Consider the following 23,183-nt stretch of genomic DNA (forward strand, 5'->3'; position numbering starts at 1 on the left):
CAGAACTTTGGAAGTCTAAAAAAGGTACCCTTAAGGGCGGCACATACCGTACCCTCATAACGTCATTTTTGTAACTAAATTCTTAATTATTCTTAAGGGATTTGATTAAAAAGCAACTTATAAAGGCAATTCTTTGTTGAAAGTGTTAAGAACCTAAAACATAACTTTTATGTTCAAATACTAAAATCAATTTTCCGACCATGGTCAGAGCCCTTAAGTTTTGTACTTTCCCTAATTTCTAAAAAAAAACACAAAATCATTTCTATAAACAGGCAGTTCTGAAATCTACATCTTAAGACGCTTCTTTTGTGCAAACTTATATCCTTTTGGACATGCCATAAGTTAAACGAGAAGTTAGGTAGTTTTGTGGGTAAACACTTGACTTTCCGTACCTTTAGAAACAAACTCTTTCCAATCACATGCCGGTTACTCCGGGAAAAATTGCGAAATGTCTCCGGAAAAGTGACAACAACCTCTTTGCGGAAATGGGAATCCTATACAGAATGACGGTAGATCATTGAAATATTCCCACCCCATATGAACGGATTTTTGGAAAAAGCCCAATATATGAAACTGAAATCCACACACTCGGTGTTATCTTAAAGCGATTGTGTAAAACTGTATTATACATTTTTCAATAAGTTCTCATATGAACACAAAAAAAACTCAGATAAAATTTTGTACTTTCCCCCAAAAAATAAATTTTAAAGGAAAGTAAAATAAGAAAAAAAAATTTAAAAATTGTTTTCAATAAACAGATAAAAAAATCTATATCGGTAAATACAAATAAAATTCATATTCAGTCTTATAAGATGAGAAAAAAGGTAAGAAAACATGAAAGTTCTTGGTTTCCCAGTTGGTTTTCTATACTACCGCATTATTTGTGTTCACAGCTCGCTGGAACATAGACATATGAATAGTAAGTTATCGAAAACCGCGAAAAAGAATGGGTTCTAGCAGTTTCGTCTCGGAACATATTGTTCTCGATAAACAATAGGAAACCATAGCAACCAGAGCTTCATTGTGAGTCTTTCTTACTATTCATATGTCTATGGCTGGAATGACCTTATCATGTGTTACTTTTTGTTTACCTACGCAAAAAGGAATGCTAAGGAAGTCCCCAAAGCATAACAAAATGCCTGGTTGTCTTTCAATCAAATATTTTGGTAGAAACATAAATCAAGTTCTAGAGTAGTTTCTGAAGTAAAAAAAAAAAGGTGTGAAAATGTATAAGTACTAAAAAAATCAAAATATCCTCTTGAAAAAATTTACACAAAAAAAGCAAAAAAAAAGCAAAAAAAAATTCTTTCAAAAAATTTTAAAATTTTCTTTTTAAAATTTAACTTCGGACATGACCAAAAAATAGTGACCATGAAATGCATTAAAACTGACAAAATATCAGCATGAGTGGTGGTCGCCGTAAGCGTGCGCTAGCGACCAAATATGTCATGTACAAAAATTGGTTCACTTCAACTTAACTTCAAATTGAACCATTGGAAATGATTTAAGTATTTTAATTACGACCAATAACGGACTAGTAGTAGCTTTGTTTGAAAAGCATAATGGCGGCTTGTGCTTGTTTATGGAGACCGGCGTTAATGCATCTGGTCACTACCATGTTTCGAGTGTATGAGTTATGCATAAAATTTTACAGGTGGATAAAAGAAAAGAGTCAGTCCAAAGAAAATAAAATTCGAATTCGGTGATTTTATCAAGGTGGTCGTCTGTTCATCATAATAATGCATCTGTTGTAATGAAAAATAAACATTCCTCTTTCGGTGAGTCGTATAACCCTTTTTACGATGAAAAAAAATCCAGAATTACCGCTTTCACGATGTCTATCATACGAAAAGACATATTGCACTTTTCCAGAAAAAAAATTGAATATGGGGGATGGAGGATATAACATTTTTGGAAATTTACCCCCGGACATCGTGACTTTTGACCCCCCGGACAAGCATCAGTTGATTCAAAATTACCTCCAAACAGAGCAAGTTTACCCCCAGCTTGTCTTTGTAGATTTTTCACGGACACTATATCCTCCATACCCCATGTAAGAACATTTTCTGGAAGAGCCCATTGTTGAACTTTGACAGAAAGGTTCCAATTCACTTTTTTTCGAGACATCATTATTTACAACCTAGTTTTTTGTGTTTTTTGTGTGACCTCCGAGTGTTGTCTGTTACTGATAACCAGCTCTCTCCAGTCGAAAACTTTCTTCTGCGCCTTGGTCAACAAGTTGTGAATTATCACCTGATAGAATTTGTACATCCCCGAAATCAAGTGGGTCAAGATCAACACGTACTGAATTTAGATCTGCTTCACTTAATTCACTATTAGCATTATCCTGTTGTCTTATCTTTTGCAATTCCGAGTCTAATTGTCTATCACACATTTGTTTTGATTCATCTCCATGGTTACTTCTAGAATTAAATTGCGCAGGACCAGAGTTTATCCTGTATAAACTTTGCTTTTGGAAGGGGTAGTTAAAGTTATTACTGGTTTCATTTTCGTTGATATACGGATAAGGCGGTGGGTTTCCCATTCCATTATTTACATTTTCACCACCGTGTATTTGAAATTGTGACATTTGTTGTTGTAATTCAGCCTGTGGGGAATTTTGTTGCTGTTGTTGTTGTATTAAATCACTTGTTGCCAATGGTGACATGGGCGTGGAATTCCAATAAAAAGGCGGTGGCGTGACAGGAGATAACGGCGCAGATTGATTAGCGGTACTAGTGTTTATTGAAATGTTATCTTGTTTATCATGGTTTGCGAAATTCAAATTTAATTTTTGCTCACGATGCAAACTTTCCAAAACATCAGGGTTAGATCCAATCTGACGAGGATAGATTTGTTTACCGACTGGCCTTCTACCAGGATTTCTATATGATGGGACATGAAACTGAGGCTGTTCGGGAGATACATGGTTGTTTTGGTTTGGTGAATTTGCAGCAGAATTTTCTTGTTCAGCATCTATTGGAGCATGAATTGGTGATGGGATCGACAAGTTTGACAAGTCGGGTAGAGAACTTGTATTGGCTTGCATTTGCATGTTTTTGGTGTTGTTTGTCGTATCATTTGCATAAGCCATTGAAACAGGTGGTGAGCTAAGAAGGATAAAATACACATACTCCAGATGTCATTTCAGAAGTTAGGAAAGTTTATTATGTCCAAAAGGTTGTCTACAGAATCTTTTTCTCCGCATTCCAAGTTTTCAAGGTTTTTTGGTCATGTAACAGGCATTTTTCAATGTTCTTCAACATTTATATCATTAAAAAAATAGGACTAACATCCTCCAGAATAGAGACTATTTATCTGCTTGCAAATCAGTAATAAGAAATTTTGTAGTTCAAACACAGTCCTATATACTGGAAAAATCGAATTAAAACGAATCAAAACAAACACATTCTTTTCAAGATTTTCAGCAAATTTTTAAAGGTCTTCAAGATGGGAGTTTGACTAAAAATGACTTAGGCAATAACTTATGATGTTGGCACAGTGTAGCATGGAAAAAGAGTGCCAATAAATATAATGAAGCGGCAGATATTGATATGTTTAAAATCAGAAGAAAACTTACCCAACGAACTGTGGACTTGCGAGAGATTCATTGCCTTCTATAGGGATAGGTGCAGTGTTTATGACCTAAAGATAATGATAAGATTTCTAGATTTACTAAAGTGAAAACACTTGGCGCAAACTTTTTAGATACCGGGTGCGCCACAAAAAAGTTTCTCTCTTTAAAACTAATTTTCTCGAAATCTAAAAGTTTTAAACGAACCATTCCTATTTCATTAGAAAGAAGAAAGATAAACTTAGATTTTGATGGGTCATTTATTAAATTAGATTCACCAGATCAAAAGTTATGCTCAATTGAATGAAAAAGTTATTTTCAGAAAGTGCTCGAAAACGTTGAAAATCGAGCTATCAAATTTCTATTTTAAAATTGGCAATCGCCATAGCCTTTACATGATTGAGAGCATTTTTCCGTAACTAAACACTTGTAGGGCTGGGTGTACCTCAAAACCCATATCTGATGTATTTTATGAATTTTTGCCAGATTTCATTGCCTTTTTCGACAAATTTTCTTCCATTTGTTATAATTCAACCTTCCTTTATATAACAAAAGGTCAATTAGACAGCTAATTATCATTTTTGATTACTGAAACGAAAATACTGATGCATCATGTAATTATGCTTCTGTTTAATTTGATAGGTCCATTTTTTACGTTTTTGAGCACTTTCAAAAACTAACTTTTTGATTTAATTGAGCATAACTTTTGATCTACTGAATCAAATTTAATAAATGACCCCTCAAAATTTAAGTCTATCTTTCTTCTTTCAGATGAAATAAAAATGGTTCTTTAAAAAATGTTATATTTCGAGAAAATTAGTTTTAAAGCACCCGGTATTTCATTTTTATCACGCATGTACAGTATGAACGAACTTATGTTGCCATAAGCAAGAAAGATTCTACTAATGAAATTAATTTTCCAGCTCTTTGGCAAGGATTCACTTTTGTTATCCCTTGAAGTGATGAGTGGACTAGATTTTGACTGAATGTATATTTTTCTGCAATTCAAATAATACTTTTTTGGATGGTTCTTCAGGAACCTTAAACCCATTTCTGAAAAAAATGTGTTTACTTGATATTTTCTTGTGTGCATAGTTTAATTTGAAACCCATGCATAATGGCATTTCATCAAGTTTCTAACAATTACCAAATAACCAAAATACATACCCTTGGTCCAGACGAATTGTTTTGAAGCGGCGAGCCTTAAAAATAAAATAAATCTATAATAAATGATTTAAGTAATTAAAAAGCTTCATGAAAAAGTTAAAGCAAAATGCAAGGAAAGGGAAATTATCTATAATTGATAGACTAACAAACAAAAAGTAAGGATACCTTCAATGTTTTTCTTTGGATGCTGCTGTAAGGTTTGGTGAATCGCAGAATCAGAAAATGTTCTAGAAATAAATTTGAAAAACTATTCAGCTCGGTATCAGGAGAGAGAAATTGAGGAAAAAAGGTCACCACAATTTATCTTGTAGCAGCTTGTAGACAAATGCTAGTCAAATGTTTTTGTAAATCTAAATAGATAATATCTTAAATAGCTTGAAATTAGTTTTTGGAGAAATTCTAAATCATAAATGAGAGGTGTGCAAAGACAGAAAAGAGGCAAAGAAAAAATTCCAGAAAAAAACGAATTATGAAAAAAAAAACCTTCTCCACATAGAACCAGAATCATTTCCTTGATCAGGGAGCAAATTGTTTGGAGAATGTGAGTGGTGAATGTTATTTTGATAAGGAGAACTTGCGTGGACTGTATCTAAAATACAAAATATTTTAAGATTTTAAGTAAGAATTGAGATTATGACTCAAACTAATTTTTAAATGGAGGGTTTTTTTTTCAGATCAAAACTTCTATCGTGTCTGGTTGGTTCTTAAACTTAAAAGAATCATATTCCCCTCTAACTTTCGTTTTCATTTCAAACTCACCCAAATGTTAACTGAACTTTCAAAAGTCTTCGAAATTCCGACAAATTTTGGCACATATACTTTGTAACAAATAAAATCAAATGTGAGAAAATATTTAACTAAGATAACTAAAAAGAAGTATTTCTTGAGGATCGAGTTGGGTCCATAATATAAGACTTACATGATCGTTTATTTTTACTTGGAAAGATTGGACCTGAAGGAGGCTCCATTCTTCTCATATGAGCTTGACCAACATTCATATACCGATGACCTTGTTGTGGCAAAGGACCATGACGATTTGTATAAATATCTGGCATCCCTGGAGGGTACATACCCTAAATGAAAGATCATGGATTTTTTAACCCAAAGTCTTATTTGTGATGTAACTTAGACAAGATAAGAAGTAAGTCATCGAGTTCAAAGCATGGGCTCCTAATGGCTCCATATTGTTACTCTTACAAGTTTATTTTTCCACTTTTGCACTTTTTGTGATTAACCTTGATATTTTGAAATAAAACAAACCTGCATAGCCATTGGATTCTGTGACATATTCACATTCGGTAAAGAGCCCCCTTTGAATCTTTGCTTCATATTCATTAGCTAAAAGTAAAAAAACAAATTTTTGGTAAATATTTTCATAAAAACATGATGTAAATTCCCAAAATTGTATCAAAAAGTCATATAGTCAAATGACCAGTAAGCAGTATTTTATGACTAGGATACTATTTTGACTCCATAAAAAATTAGGGACAAAAACATTACGCAATGACTCCAAAACATTACAACAAAATCTTAGAGACAGAATAATCTGATTCACAGATTTTGCAACCTGATGATTGCATTGCGTACTTTTAGGTATCCTGTGAGGACACTCTTTTTAAGAAACAGTAAGGTCAAAATTAATTTACTATATTCATGTTGTCATGCAGTCTTTTTACAGACAGACAGACATTACATAATAGACCTTTTGCTAGTTTAGGATGTCCTATGGAGTAACTAAAAACTCCAGCATTAAAACAACGACACATTAACACAAATAATTGCGCATTAATTTTTTCTTATCATTGTTTTGATGCTGGGGTTTTTAATTATTCAACAAGACATCCTAAATAGAAAAGGTTTTAATCACTCATTTGTGACTCCAAAAGCAACTTCAAGTACCTCAAAATTGGACCAGTCTATAGACAGCTATAATCAGTCGTTTAAATGCCGGCAATGACCAGAAAAAATTTCTAAAAAAAGGCCACTAAGTAGGGCTGCAAATTAGCGTCGGTCATCAGTCAATATCTGATTGAAAAAAAACTATTTGACTGACTGAAAACCTATTGTATTGGTCACGATGTCTGAATGAAAAGATGAATAAAACCATTAAAAAACTTAGTTTGAAAAAAAATCTTCAAAGGCATCCCGTCTTACTCTATTCTTATTCTAATTGCTTTTTCATAAATTTTGAGGGTGTCCCTAAGATCACTTTAATCTGCTTTAATATCAAATTGCTTTCTTCGTTACTTTTAAGAGTGTCTCTAAGATCACTTTTATCAAATCGCTTCTTTGTTAAATTTTTGGGGTCAATAATGTATTGTGACTAGTTAAAGGTCTATCCTTTAGGACTGTAGTTAGCCAGACAATGTCAATCAAATAACTTTGAACAAAAAGAGCAATCGAATCAATCGGAAATAATCAAATCCTGATCAAATAATTGCTACCGTGGGATTGGGTAACTTGCATAGCCATTAGTCTACACAATAGAAGCTCCAGGCTTTTAGGCCTTACTCTTGGTCTATAGGCACTGCTATAGGTGGCCACTAGTTACCCCACCGAGCAGCTTGGTAAATACCGTGTGTTTTGCTTTTGATACAAATATTCTTTTTACGCCCCCCTGACAGCTGAAAATTAGACTAGGCTAGACTTACCTCTTTTCTATTCCAACAATAAAATGCTTACATAATTGACACTCGTCGACCACATGACTAAAGTCATTTAACTTTATTTGTTTCAATCCTTGATTCTAAGGGATGAATTTTTTCTTATCTCTAATTCTCAAACAAAAGTGGGAATTTGATGCGAGCATTATTTTTTCAAAGAATCCTTTCTGATTGGATGAAAGTGCTTTACCTTCATTTTGATTGGATACTTCTTTTTAAACAATCGTACTGCAATATTGTGATTGGACAAAATAAAACAATTGATATTGCCGTGATTGGATAATAAAATATTTGGCACTTTCACAAGCGTTTGCGATTGAATAAAATAAAACAATCTAAATATTCTCCAGGTGAATTTTCAGTTTTTCTTCTATTTCTTCATGTTTGCCAATCCGGGGATTCTTCATATTTATACAACAGGAAAACTCATGAAACCCGCCAACTTTATCTTGAGTTTGGGAAATCCCCAAGATTGACAAACAATCATTTCCCACTTACAACTTTTCTCTTTCATCTTTTATGGTTTCTTTTGTTGATTTCTTGTGTCATCGATGACTTGCACGAAATTTCTTGAAATGGAAACACACAGATTTTACCAAGCTGCCAGGAATTGCTTATTAAATAGGTTTTGTAATGCAATGGCAGTTCACTATGTATTTTATTTATTAGAAAATCAAAAAAAAATTACTTTTCATTCTGTCCTTTTTTCAGTCTCTCCTTCTCAGTGTTTTTCAGGTTTTTGTCTTTTGTTTGTCACTCCTTTTTTCAGTCCCATGTGTCTTATCCTTTTGTTTCAACTAGTTTATCATATATTTAATTAGGCCAATTATCAATAATTATGTCTCATGACATCACTTTTTTATTACCTCTAGGGAATAGAAGTATTTTTTAATTAATTTCATATACTTTATAAAAAAAAATCATTTTTTCAAACACACCTCATGTGCAGTAGACATTATGCATTCAGACTGGAAGGATTAAACAACTTTTCAACTTTCAAACTTTTCAAATAATTTCAACAACTTTTTCAAATCAACTTCAAGTATCAACACACACACTTCACACAGCTTTCAACTTTGGCTCACCTGGTAGGTTCATGTTTGTTTTTGTGTGTGTCAGCCATTTTGTTTTGCTTTTTTAGGTGTGTCTTAGGTTAAGTTAGGACTTAGAATATTTCACTCATTTTTCTCATCATTTTTTTTTACTTAACTTTACTTTGGACTTAGATTCTCTTTCACAAATTTCATTTACTCAGACTTAAATTCTTTTCATGTATTTTACTTTCAATTAGCCTCAAATTCATTTGTCAATTAAGACTTTGTCATTTTTTCATTATTTTTTCAATTATTTAAACATAAGTTTTTTTTACCTTTTCAGTTTGAACTTTGAACAATATCACATCATCGTTACAAATTTGAGTCAATTTACTGTGTGTACTACATTCAAACAGAAGATCCTATCAATAATCCAATCAACCATCCTCGTCAATCGTGGATATCTCAGAACAACAGTTCAATCAACCGTCTTCGTCAATCGTGGACATCAGAACACCAGTTCAATCAACAGTCCTCATCAATCGTGGACTTAGTCAATAAATTAGTCAATGTCAAGACAACAAAGATTCCCTCGAATCGATTATCGCAAACTCAACTCAACGGGTGAACGTGTTCCCATCACTGAAGAGAACCTTTCATCCAGACTTCAAAACCTATCAATCAACGATACCTCATCAACAGAGTCAATTGAGATGGCCGACCCCAGCAAAGATGCCGTCGAGCTGGTCCTCATGTCTCAAGCTGTCACGGATATAACAAATGAAACTCCAATTCAAACCATGGAACCAGATCAGGTCACTGCTATCTTTGATAAAGTCGAAAAAATTCGTTTCGACATGAATCGATTACAACTCACCATCAAACTCAGAAAAGAAGTCTTACCAGACGAATTCAACGAGATAGTCACCACTGCAGTACAATCAATAAAGGACTTCAACACCAAAGTTTATGAGGTCCAAACTCAACATCACAAATCTATCAACCAAACCCAACAAGCCAGTGCAGCCACCGTAAAGGAGGAAACTGTTAACTTCCTTCTTGATTGTGTTAATGAATCCATCAAAGAAATTGAAACAATTTTCAATCGTGATGTTGAAACTGCTGATTCCAACATACTTCTCAACTGGCGAACCGAAACTCCATCAATCAACTCTACCTACGAAAAGATTCGGGACAACTACAGAAAATGTCTCGAAACTCCAATTTCAAGTGCAACACTTCGTGCATCCATGACGAAAACCAAAGCAAGCTATTCGAAACTTGACGAACTGAAACAAAAATACAACAACAGTTTGGTCAAAGAAATCAAAGATCGTGAACTCGACAAACTTACAGAATTCAACAAAGCATCACTCAACATCAAACTAGAAAAGTTTTCTGGTTACGACGGACCAATTGATTACTACACCTTCAAATTGAACTTTGACAAAATGTACAATGATAAAACACCATCTAACCTCTTACCAGATCTGCTTAAGAACAATTATTTGGCAGGTCAAGCACTCACCATGGTCAAATCACTCGAATCAATAACTGAAATCTGGCAACGCCTCAAAGATGCATTTGGCAATCCACGACTCATGTTATCAAAGAAAGTCCAAGAGATCGATTCACTCGAAACACACAAGAGAGATGCCAAGAAATTACCTTCCACCTTGAGCAAAATCATCAACATCATGAAGGAGGTATCAGCATTAGCCGAGAAGCACCAGATTGAGGAATACCTATACTATGGGGACACCTTTGGAAAGATCAATCAATTAATTGGTGAAGGGAGATCTACTCGTTTCATATCAAGCATCTGCAATGACACACTCACACCAAAGCAGACGTGGCATCAATTCATCGACTTTCTGACAAAAGAAAGGAAAGTCCTCGAACAGAAACAATTGCTATCAATCAAGAATGATCCAGCCAAGAAGGAAGACAACCGTCAAGGTGGTGGGAAGCGTGGCCCATCATCTCATCACTCGAACCTTCCAACTCCACCAACAGATCCTGTCTGCACCATCTGCAATGCACCTGAAGGATTTAACGAGCACGTATCAACATCTGGTCCGAAATCAACCAGAATCATGCAATACTACACCTGCAAAGAGTTTGCTACACAGTCTCCAGCCGAACGTCTGAAGATCCTGAACAACAAAGGCTTCTGTATCCAATGTCTCTTCCCAGGAGCCAGCTCAACGACAGGTAAACATCAAGATGGAAGATGCCAACATGATTTCATCTGTCCACATCCCACACATCATCAAGATCCAATCAAGAAGCACGTCCTACTCTGCGAAGATCACAAAGCCTTACCATCAAATCAACAACTGCTCAAGAGGTATGTAGATCGTTTCATCAAAAGCCCAAAACTACCAGCTTTTGCTCGTCAAATTCACCTCTACAAAGCTTCCAACAATGATTGCAATGAGAGAGGCATCTACCTTCTACAGAAAATTCGCGTCAATGGCAAAGACCTCGTCATATTCTTCGACAATGGATGTAGTGATTTTGTCGTTAGTCACGAAGCCATCAAACTACTTGGACCATTTGCAGAACAACTATCATCTGAACCAATCAGCATTGGTGGTGTCGGTCAAACACAAGCACAATCAACACTTGGCACCTATCGCGTCAAGATTCCACTCCACGATGGTACTGAAGTCTCACTCATTGGGGCTTGCCTTGAGAAAATCACTGAAACATTTCCGATGTATCCATTGGACCAAGTTGAACGAGATATCAATCATCAGTACAGCTTATCAAATCAATCTGGCAACCTTCCAAAGCTTGCACCATCCATCGGTGGAGATGTTCATCTAATGATCGGTGTCAAACATCTTTCACTTCATCCCATTATGAAATTTCAACTTGAATCTGGACTTGCCATCTACGAATCCAAATTTTTCAATTCTTCTGGTGGACGAGGACTCGTTGGTGGACCTCACCCAACCTTCACAGCCATTCATCAAAACTTCCTGTCATCATCAATGACAACCTTCTTCACAGATCAGTTCATCAGAATCCGCAGTCGACCAGATTCACCTCTTCTTGGATTCAAACCAACACATCCAGCTCAACCAATCAACACTGAAGTTCACCTGTCAACAGCAATGCGAGTGTTCGAAGAAGTAGAAGCAGCTGGCAGTGAAATATCCTACAGATGCCCCAAGTGCAGAGAATGCAAAGACTGCAAGCACGACTCAAACGAAACCATCAGCATCAGAGAAGAAGTCGAACAAACAATCATCAACAAGTCGGTAACAATCGACTTCGACAAAAGCATCACAACAGCTCATCTACCATTCACTGCTGACCCAACCAAACGTCTCTCCAACAACCGTGAGAAGGCAATGAAAGTGTACCAACAACAGATCAAAAAGCTCAACAATCCAAAGAACTTCCAAGACAAGCAAGACATCCTTGAATCAGAAGGAAAGCTACATCAATTAGGATGGACTGTCCAACCTGTTGCCATTGCTACTGACATCAAGAAGATGTACAATACAATCAGACTCCATGAAGATCACTGGACGTATCAACGCTATCTCTGGCATCCAACACTCGAACCAGGACAGGAACCAGAGGAGAAAGTCATCAAAACGTTAATTTATGGCATAAAATCATCTGGCAATCAAGCTGAGCATGCTCTTCGTCAGGTTGCAAAAGTTTCACAATCAGAATATCCAGAAGTGCACGACATCGTCCACAAGGAAGTCTATGTTGATGACTGCCTCACCGGAGAAGCTACTCGTCAACTGGCCCACACTCGATCAGATCAATTGGAAATCGTCCTCAATCGTGGTGGTTTTCAACTCAAAGGTGTTGCCTTCTCGGGGGAGGAACCGCCAAGCTCACTCAGCGAAGACAACAACACTATCTTTGTCGCTGGCATGAAATGGTTCGTCAAAGAAGACATGCTATCATTACACGTCAGTGAACTCAACTTTGCTAAGAAGAACCGGGGTAAGAAACCTTTAAATCTACAAAACATCATACCCTCTCGTCTCACTCGTCGTCACTGTGCTTCAAAAGTAGCAGAGATCTTTGATTTAGCTGGAAAGGTTGCACCACTGATCGCATCAATGAAGATAGATCTTCAACACCTACTACATCATCAACTGGACTGGGATGACCAAATTCCAGACAGCCTTCGACCTCTTTGGGAATCCAATTTCGAAATGATGAAAGAGATTGGTCAACTTAAATTCAAACGAGCCATCATTCCTGAAGACGCCGTCAACACAGATATCAATACAATCGACTTCGCTGACGCTAGTCAATCAATGGCCTGTGTTGCAATATACGCCAGATTCCTTCGACAAAATGGAGAATACTCATCCCAACTGATATTCGCTCGAACAAGAACGGTCAAAGATCTTACTCAACCAAGAGCCGAGCTGTATGCTGCCCTCATCAACTGTCACACCGGAGAGATAGTAAGACGTTCCATCTCCAAATGGCACCGCTCATCAATCAAGTTAACTGACAGCCAAATCGTCCTACACTGGATTGACAATGACGAAAAACCTCTGAAGAAATGGGTCAGAAGCAGAGTCGTCGAAATTAAACGTTTTACATCCAACGATCAATGGCATTACGTCGACACATCAAACATGTTAGCAGACATCGGAACTCGAAGAGGATCCAAACTCAACGAAGTCGACAAAGATTCCAAATGGATAAATGGCCACGACTGGATGCATCTCGACCAAAACTCATTTCCAATCAAATCAGCCAAGGAGCTCAAACTAACTGAACGTGAAATGGAAGAGGTGCAGAAAGAAGTCCAAATCAACATCCATCATGCAGAGTGCCCAACGAAAGAATTCGAAAAGAGGTATACGTTTTCAAATTACCTTCTAGATCCAAACTACAGAAGCTTCACCAAAGTCACCAGAATCATGGCTTACGTCATCCGCTACTTTAAAAATCTACGTTCAAAGAAGTACTCAACATCAACTCCAAACATCGTCATCAAAGAAGTGCCACAACTCACTGACGAGGAAATATCTGCTGCTGAACTATATTACTTCAAGAAGGCAGCCGATGAAGTACGACACTTTCTTCCTCCAAAGAAATTTGAGCCAATCACCACATCCAAGGATGGTATCCTACTCTACAATGGTCGAATTCTACCAAGCAACTCGATCACAATTGTTGGTCGATACACAGAAGCAATGTTGGACCTCATTTCATCAACATTCTGCGTTCCTGTCATCGACAAGAGTTCACCAGTCGCCTTTAGCATTGCATCAGATATCCACTGGAACCGCAAAGACGTGCAACATGCTGGGATCGAGACAACCTTACGTCACATCATGAAAAAGACTTACATCATTGAAGGACGCTCACTAGTCAAATTGATCAAAAAGTCATGCCAACGATGCAGATTTCTCAACAAACGAACAATTGAAGCTGCAATGGGACCTCTACCAGAAGCTTGCATCACAATCGCTCCTTCGTTCTACAATACGCAATTCGATCTCAGTGGACCATACAAAGCCTATTCTCCATTGCACAAGAGATCAACAATCAAAGTATGGCTTGTCGTCTACTGCTGCTGTGTTACCTCAGCAATATTCATCAACGTTATGGATGATTACTCAAGCACTGCTTTTATCCAATCCTTCACGCGATTTGCTTCAAGATATGGTTTTCCAAACCAAGTCTACTGTGATGAAGGAACTCAACTTGTTAAAGGATCCAAGGACATGAGATTCAATTTCAAGGACATCCAATCCAAACTTCACAAAGATCATCATGTCACCTTCCAAACGTGTCCTGTAGGCGCACATAACATGAATGGAAAAGTGGAACGAAAAATCAAGGAAGTCAACACATCTTTGGAAAAAACAATCCAAAACGAACGTTTATCAATCCTACAATGGGAGACAATCACTGCAATCATTTCAAACTCTATAAATGATTTACCCATTGCTATTGGAAATGTCATCGATGTGGAGAACATGGACCTTCTCACTCCAAATCGTCTCCTTCTAGGACGCAACAATGACCGAAGTCCAACAGGTGATTTCATAATCTCATCTAATCCAACGAAATTACTGGACCAAAACTCGAAAATCTATGATGCTTGGTTCGAATCATGGCTACTAAACCACGTTCCCAAGCTCATGTCACAATCAAAATGGTTCAACCACGAACGAAACCTCCAAATTGGTGATGTTGTTCTATTCAACAAGGTCGAATCGAAACTATCCAAATCGTACACGTATGGTATCATATCAAATGTTGAAGTTGGTGATGATGACAAAGTTCGTTGTGTCATTGTCAAATATCGAAACGAAAACGAAAAAGTTTCACGAGAAACAAGGAGATCAGTACGTAACCTGATTTTAATTCGCTCTGTGGATGATTGTGATATCATGAAAGAATTGGGAGATATTGCTAAAAATGTCGATATGAAATTCAAATTGAATAATTGAATTTAAATGAATCTTTCAAATGAGAAAGCAATTTTTGTTGATTTTGGCTGGGAATGTAATGCAATGGCAGTTCACTATGTATTTTATTTATTAGAAAATCAAAAAAAAATTACTTTTCATTCTGTGCTTTTTTCAGTCTCTCCTTCTCAGTGTTTTTCAGGTTTTTGTCTTTTGTTTGTCACTCCTTTTTTCAGTCCCATGTGTCTTATCCTTTTGTTTCAACTAGTTTATCATATATTTAATTAGGCCAATTATCAATAATTATGTCTCATGACATCACTTTTTTATTACCTCTAGGGAATAGAAGTATTTTTTAATTAATTTCATATACTTTATAAAAAAAAATCATTTTTTCAAACACACCTCATGTGCAGTAGACATTATGCATTCAGACTGGAAGGATTAAACAACTTTTCAACTTTCAAACTTTTCAAATAATTTCAACAACTTTTTCAAATCAACTTCAAGTATCAACACACACACTTCACACAGCTTTCAACTTTGGCTCACCTGGTAGGTTCATGTTTGTTTTTGTGTGTGTCAGCCATTTTGTTTTGCTTTTTTAGGTGTGTCTTAGGTTAAGTTAGGACTTAGAATATTTCACTCATTTTTCTCATCATTTTTTTTTACTTAACTTTACTTTGGACTTAGATTCTCTTTCACAAATTTCATTTACTCAGACTTAAATTCTTTTCATGTATTTTACTTTCAATTAGCCTCAAATTCATTTGTCAATTAAGACTTTGTCATTTTTTCATTATTTTTTCAATTATTTAAACATAAGTTTTTTTTACCTTTTCAGTTTGAACTTTGAACAATATCACATCATCGTTACAAATTTGAGTCAATTTACTGTGTGTACTACAGGTTTAAACATAAGACAACTTTCACAACAGATTGGCTTAGGTTTCGAAGCTCTCTATTGTTTCATTAAAACATCAGTGTGCATGCAATTTATCTGGAGAAATTCAATATTCAAAACAAGAGCAGTGCTCATATCCCGAAGAGTAGGAGTTTTAAGCTTGAAACGAAGGAAGATATGGCGTTGCCTACATAGCCATCAAATCCCTGACCAAACAAAGCAGCAAAATTTCAAAACAAATGTTTCCACTCGCAGCTCTACTATACCATTTTTGAATCTACTCGGCAACAGAATTGCGCGCAAATAAAACAGCATGGTTGGATAATAAAATATTGTGCGATCATAAATTTCTCGATGGCTGGAATTCAGACGTTTCTGATGGCTGCTGGACGTGTAACCTCAAATTTAATAATGATATTAAACATAATTATTATGCAGACATCACTTATTATTAAAGAGATATACATTTTATAACACTCAAATTTTGTAAATCAGGTCTGCTTTGATTTAACTTCGTATTTTGATGACCAGCCAGGTCATTCATTTGAGGGCTATGCATGTTAGCCTCCACTGATGCAAGTTACCTGATCTCACTGTTTTCGATTGTCAAACGAACAGACGATTCCTGGGTAAATATTTGATTGCGTTTGAATAAATTTAGACTGGTTCTTTCGACAACTGAACCTGACTGAACCACAATTATTCCATCCTATTCAATCATTTCAATGGATTTGGTGCTTGATTAATTCAATTGACACAGCCTGGATGTAGGATGCAGCCAGAGTTTCTCTACACTACGTGCTTTTTGCTAGCGCAAGACCTACCGTGAAGTCGGGAAACTTGCATCAGTGGAGGGAAACTTGCATAGCCATCAAATGACTGACCAATCAAAGCAGCAAGATTTCAAAACAAAATAAATTCGCAGCTCCGCTTGCAGCTCTACTTTACAATTTTTGTTTTGATTTAACTTTGCATTTTAATGACCAGCCAGGTCATTCATTTGAGGGCTATGCAAGTTTCCCTCCACTGATGCAAGTTACCTTGACGGTAGCAAGCTGCTGATGTTGACAAAATCAATAAACAGACCTCACAAGTAAGGCGGCAATCACAAATATCTTCGTTTTGCGTCGCCCGACCGACTCTCGAAAATTGAGTAGAATTGAGTCGATGAGTCGGTAAATTTGTCGGACTTTTTCTGTCGATGATGTTTCCTTCGTTCAAAAATTTTGTTATTGACAATTTTTTGCGAGCGATTTCTAGCGCATTCGCGGCATTTTGACTATGTTTATCATTACATGCGCCATTTGGGTCAAAGGTCACAGTGTTCAAAGGTCATAATTTGAAACCACCCATCACACGCAGTTGTTTTGGCTGCCTGCTGGCTGGCAGTTTCCTTCAAGAATACACTCCAAAAAATGGATGATGGAGGTCTTACTATAATGGAAAATCTTTCTGACCGACTGACCGACTGACTCACTGTTCAGACCCAACGAGGATGCGAAATGAAGATATTTGTGATTGACGCCTAATGCTAACCCTTATGATCACCCTTTTCCTTCAACAAAGTAGATAAATGGGAATCATCAGTCAGTTACATCAATATGCCAAAAATATTTTGTTCAACCACCTTCACTTCAAGATAGGCCACCATAGAATGAACTTCCTTTTATAGGATGAACCATATTCATGTGGCTTTCAGCCTTGCACTCCATCACAGAGCCTATTTGAGATATTTTACTAACTAGCCCAGAGAAAAATTTTAAACCTTTATTATTTGAATGCATGCCTTTTTAATAAAATTAAAAAATTTTAACTTGGTCATTAGTCAAAAAAGTCATTAAAATTGATTAGCCTCTGCGATGGAGTGCAAGGCTGAAAGCCACATGAATATGGTTCATCCTATAAAAGGAAGTTCATTCTATGGTGGCCTATCTTGAAGTGAAGGTGGTTGAACAAAATGTTTTTGGCATCTTGATGTAACTGTCAGTATGGAAGGGCACACACAGTTGACTGGTGGGTGTGGGATATTTATTCTATTCTCTCACTGGACCATTCTCAGTTCAGTCTCAAAAAGAGAGAACATCTTAGGCGGTAATCACAAATATCTTCATTTCGCGTCGCCCGACCGACTCCTGAAAATTGAGTAAAATTGAGTCGGAGAGTCTGTAAATTCTTCGGACTTTTGGTTTTGATGACGTTTCCTTTGCTCAAAAATTTTATTATTGCCGATTTTTGTGAGCGATTTCTAGCGCATTCACAGCATTTTAACTTTGTTTATCATTACGTACGTGCCATTGGGCTATTCCATTTGTAAAACATACAGGGGTATTGACGAACTTTTCCAGGGGGGACTGAGCCTTGATTTTCCAAGGGGCTTTTGGTCATTTTCAGATTTTCCAAGGGGGTTATTAAAGGTTTCCAGGGGGTTGTCTCCTCCTAAACTGGCATCAATAGTCACTTTCCAGGCCCTTTTTCACAAAATTTCACTTTCCAGGGGTGTCGACTCCTAATTTCCACGGGATAGTTTGTTATCCAAAATTTCCAGGGGGGTTAGTGAAAAAAGTTCGTCAATACCCCTGTACAATTTTTTTTTTGAATAGAGTACCCTGCCCAGTTGGCGACCGAAATTTTTTGATTCAAATTTTTCACTTACTTTTTACTTTTTTGAAAATCCTTTTCGACCAACGGTTAGACAACTTTTAACATGCTCTTCGTGTTTGTTTTGATTTTTTATTTGAAGCGATCTTCTTAGAATAAAAATCTTTCGAAGCGAGCGGTACTAAAGTCTGTCCAGATATAATTGGCAGTGGAAACAAGAATGCCTGTAACTTTTGATAGTCAAATATAATTATGGAAATTTTTTTTGCTTGTTTTAGAGAATTAAAAGCGCTATATTTGAATGTATTTTTGGTTGAAAAATTCGCGATTTTTAGCGGTTAAATTTGCGATTGTAAAAATTGAGCTTTTTTTCTACTTATGCTATAACGTTCATTTTTACACCAGTGGTAGTTCAACCTTAGGTTAAGAAGTTTATTAAATTTCAAGGCGAACAAAAAAGTCCTTCGGAAGATATGAGACCCGAAATACCCCTTGGTAGCACTTTTCTGTGAAATATCAAATCTCCAACTTATTACTAAAAACGGGGGTAGTGATATGATAAAACAGTTTTTCGATCATAACACATTTTACTATCTCTTTAATGACCTCATAGCCAAACTGTGTTTAGTGTTTTGGGAATTAGCAAAGTTCTTTTAATGACTTAAAAATAACAAAGGCAATATAAGTTCATGCTTATCTTTTCAATAAAAACAAATATACTGTGATTTCACTTCGTTTCGAAATAATCAATGATACCAATAATACCAATGCACCAATACTTAAAACACTTTCCAACTTTTAATTGCACTGTTCAAAAAAGATAACATAACCCCCGTTTTTAGTAATAAGTTGGAGATTTGATATTTCACAGAAAAGTGCTACCAAGGGGTATTTCGGGTCCCATATCTTCCGAAGGACTTTTCTGTTCGCCTTGAAATTTAACAAACTTCTTAACTTAAGGTTGAACTACCACTGGTGTAAAAATGAACATTATAGCATAAGTAGAAAAAAAGCTCAATTTTTACAATCGCAAATTTAACCGCTAAAAATCGCGAATTTTTCAACCAAAAATACATTCAAATATAGCGCTTTTGATTCTCTAAAACAAACAAAAAAAATTTCCATAATTATATTTGACTATCAAAAGTTACAAGCATTTTTGTTTCCACTGCCAATTATATCTGGACAGACTTTAGTGCCTAGTTCCCAACCGACGTACCAGTCTGCGACTGATCGCAAGAAAGAGAAAATCAGTGCTCTACTTGCAGGTAAGGTCATATTAATTGATCAGGCAGTTACATCAAAATGCCTCGAAAATGTTGATATGAAAATTGCGTAATCAGAGAACGTATGTCTCGCTCATTATAAAAAGGCCGAGACAAACTTTCAATAATTGGATTGTAACATCGAGTTAAGTCTCTTTTGTTAAGTCACCAGGGGGTAAATAAAACAGACCTTGATACATTTATCGTTCGTTTCAACTTGACCATTCGTTTAAAACTCAGCGTCCCAAATATTTGGGGTAGGTAAAATATGTACAAAGAAATTCATACTTTTCCAACTTGGCAAATCTTTAAAAAAGAAGCGAACAATAAAATATAATTACCCTTTCCAAATAAACCTCTTCGGTGGCGAGCGTAGTCTACTCTGACGTAATTGTAAAATTTATGTGATGGGAGTTTGACATAGTAATGTAATGTTGTTTGGGGAATTATGAAGTTCTCTGGAATTTCGATTGCATTTATTCAGGTTGATTTTTTATGACTTCTAATGGTACTTTTTCTAACGAGTTTGATTACTCTGTTCTCACACTTATGTCTTTTTTTTCGCGTCCTTTTCCGTGATTACTTTTATTTATATTTTTAAAGACAGGTAAGAAGGCATATTGATGTAACTGTCAGGATAATAAAAAAACTCATAAGCTTTCCCGTATTAAATTTATTTACACTCGTTCTTTTGTTTTAAAATAGCTCACTTACATTTCCCTTCGGCATGTTTTTTTCAGAATTTTTCTTCAAGTCGCCATTTTTTTCTAAAGTTTGTTTTTGTTTTGTTTTGAAAGTGGCAGTCTATGGAGAGTCTTCATTTGATAAAAACTCGGGAATTTTTTATGTCTACCCGGAGATTCAATATACCGGTTTCCCTTGTTATTTCAATCCGGAGCTAGAAACTTCGCATTGGAGCTGTCAAGTTAAAGACCGCGGACATGCCCCTTGAATGTTTTGATCGCAATGTAAAGTCTTCTTTTTTTCTCTTCGCGTCTGGAATGTTTTGATCGCAATGTAGAGATTCTTTTTCATTTTTTGAGTTTGGTCGGTCGCAGACTGGACGTCAAATTTCGAAGCTGATTGCACAACTTTTTTATCAATATTTCACACGAAGGAAACTGTATCGAGCTGATTTTTACAGAAATGCTTTCTAACATACTCATCGTTTTTTGGAGTGGGAGTTGAAGCGTTTTTTCTTACGAACCTTTTTTGTCCACAGGTAGCCATTTTTTATTTTCTTCGAAAAAACCGGGTTTTTCGTGTGCTTCCGTGCAAAGTTGAATCTTTCGGATTCTACTCGCTCTTAGTTTCTAGAACTTTTTTTACACATTACGGGAAATAGGTCAAGGCAGATAACTACCAAAAGAAATTCTCCAGAGGTTTATTTTTGTATAACTTTTCTGGGTTTAAAGACGTTCGGTTGCCAACTAGACCGGTCGCCAACTGGGCAGGGGACTCTACTAGCCCATTATGTGTCAAAGGTCAATGTTTAAACTTCATAATCTGAAACCACGCAAAAAATACACGCGATTGGGCCTCCTGCCGCCTCAGTTACCCCCCTTTTACCTTTTACCGCCTCACAGACCAATTTTAAGAAAACCCGAAAATTTTTACTACCGACCGAGCGACAGACTCACTTTTTAGATCCAACAACGAGGACGCAAAATGAAGATATTTGTGATTGCCGCCTTACTGTATGTGTTAAATTTATCAAAATAATTGATGATGATACCTCAGGGCTTCTTCCCCATGTTGCTGGAGGGGGCATGTGTCCAGTTTGACCAGGGGTTTTAGTTCTGGCATCAGAAACTTCTCTCATAATTTTGACAAAAGCTGCATTTGCCTCTTCTTCTTTTCTTCGAATTATCTCCAGCTTATCGGAAAACTTACGTGGATTAGCCATGGCTGATTTGTTTATTCTAATCCTGCAGTTTCCAAAAGTATATAAAATGTTTAATTACATAAAAATCACATTTTTCACAACATTCGATGGATAGATTTCTTTGTCTTTTCGTACAAACACTTTTCAAGTTTTCTTGTTGATCTCGGTCGGGTCGCATACACAAAATGGCGGCCAAAATTATAAGGGGACTCGGCCCGAGTATATATAACAGCAAAGAGAGACTCACGGCGATTTTTTTTTTTCGCCCATGATATCGCTTCTCGATTAATTTAAAAGCCGCCAATTATTTTCCTCCTCTTCCTCCAGGGACGTTCTCAAAAATGCCCGATTATTGCAAATTCAAAGTGCACAAAAATCGGTAAGAAATTCTCTAAGCACTTGAAAAATACCAGAGCTAACATAAAAAGTTTATCGGTTTATCCAATGCAGGTTTAATCTATATAATACTAAAATCTGTTTCATAGAATTTCGACGGGACCGCTAGTCGGATGGCGTGATTATTTGTAATAAACATAGTGAATAGGTAATAAATGGATGTGATTATTACGTCATTATTCATTGACCTTTTTCTTTTGTTCACATTACCAATGAATTAATTTAAATTACAAAAAAAGAAATAAACTACTAATGTTTGTTGACAATTTGTTTAAAGGAAGCAACCAATATCAAAATAGCGCTTTTTGTAAGAATTTCATCTTGAAAGCTGTCATTTGTAATTGATGCCATGGACAATCAATGAATCAATCAGAGGTCTATTACTATAGTACTACAGTAGTAGGGTTAGTAAAAAGTCCTAAGAAGAGACGGAAAAAGGTCATCCCTCGGTAACATGAAAAATCGACTTTTCATTGATAGTCTAAAAATCACAAAAAGAATCTCTATTAAATGACCCATGCGATTAAAATGGAAATTCCGAAAACTTTAAAACATTAGTATCAAATTCCATTCCTCATCATCGAAACGTATCATGAAACAGATAAGCTTTATAATATTGTTGCGGATTAACTTTCGAAAACAAAATGTCAACAATACACTTTTTATCAATACGAAATACTCGAAAAAAAAATACCTTCTAACCTAGCAACCATACTTAAAATGTAATATAAGGTAAAGAGACAAGTTGTATAAAAAATAATAAAAACTGAAAAAAAGTGAACGGAAAATCAAGGCTAAAATCCTTCATTTTGTTTTAAAAAATACGTGGAGAATGGGCTCAAATAATGTATCGAGTATGAATTATGCAAGAACATCTTAGGTTAGCCATTGGTAGGATACGGTTTCATCATATGTTATACCCATCAAAACAATGTAATACAAAAAACTAACCCAAACTTCTCAGAAAATGTTCTAAGGAGCAACCGCCGATAGACCTTATAGGAGTTTTTGATTTTTCAAAAAAAGCGATGCATTGTGGGATTGTTTCGGGAGTATTACAATAAAAACTCTTAGGAGGGAATTTTTATTGTAAAACTCCCGAAACAATCCCACAATGCATCTAAGATCTAAGATCTTCGCTTTTTTAGAAAAATCAAAAACTACAATAAGATCTATTACAATACATTGCACTCTTATACACGGTAGAGTGGCTAAACTTTCACTCTCCTGGGAAACATTCCTTATTGCCACTTCGTAAACAACGGAAAATGATAAACACTCTGG

The 23,183-nt window shown here is 36.0% G+C and overlaps 1 protein-coding gene across 1 annotated transcript; it reads right to left on the reverse strand.

Annotated features, from left to right (window-relative positions):
* Positions 1–568: 568 nt before the first annotated feature.
* LOC136815699 (CREB-regulated transcription coactivator 3-like) lies at positions 569–21,709 on the reverse strand. Its single transcript, XM_067072139.1, has 8 exons — positions 21,354–21,709; positions 6,002–6,079; positions 5,661–5,814; positions 5,225–5,330; positions 4,907–4,968; positions 4,742–4,776; positions 3,581–3,645; positions 569–3,110 (listed from the first exon to the last, which is right to left on the reverse strand). The coding sequence occupies exons 1-8, from the start codon at positions 21,522–21,524 to the stop codon at positions 2,183–2,185; spliced, it is 1,599 nt and encodes a 532-aa protein (XP_066928240.1). The 5' UTR covers positions 21,525–21,709; the 3' UTR covers positions 569–2,182.
* Between the last annotated feature and the right edge of the window lie 1,474 nt (positions 21,710–23,183).

The sequence above is a fragment of the Clytia hemisphaerica genome, unplaced genomic scaffold (assembly GCF_902728285.1).
Source record: "Clytia hemisphaerica strain Z4C2 unplaced genomic scaffold, Clytia hemisphaerica genome assembly, whole genome shotgun sequence".
Classification (NCBI taxonomy): domain Eukaryota; kingdom Metazoa; phylum Cnidaria; class Hydrozoa; order Leptothecata; family Clytiidae; genus Clytia; species Clytia hemisphaerica.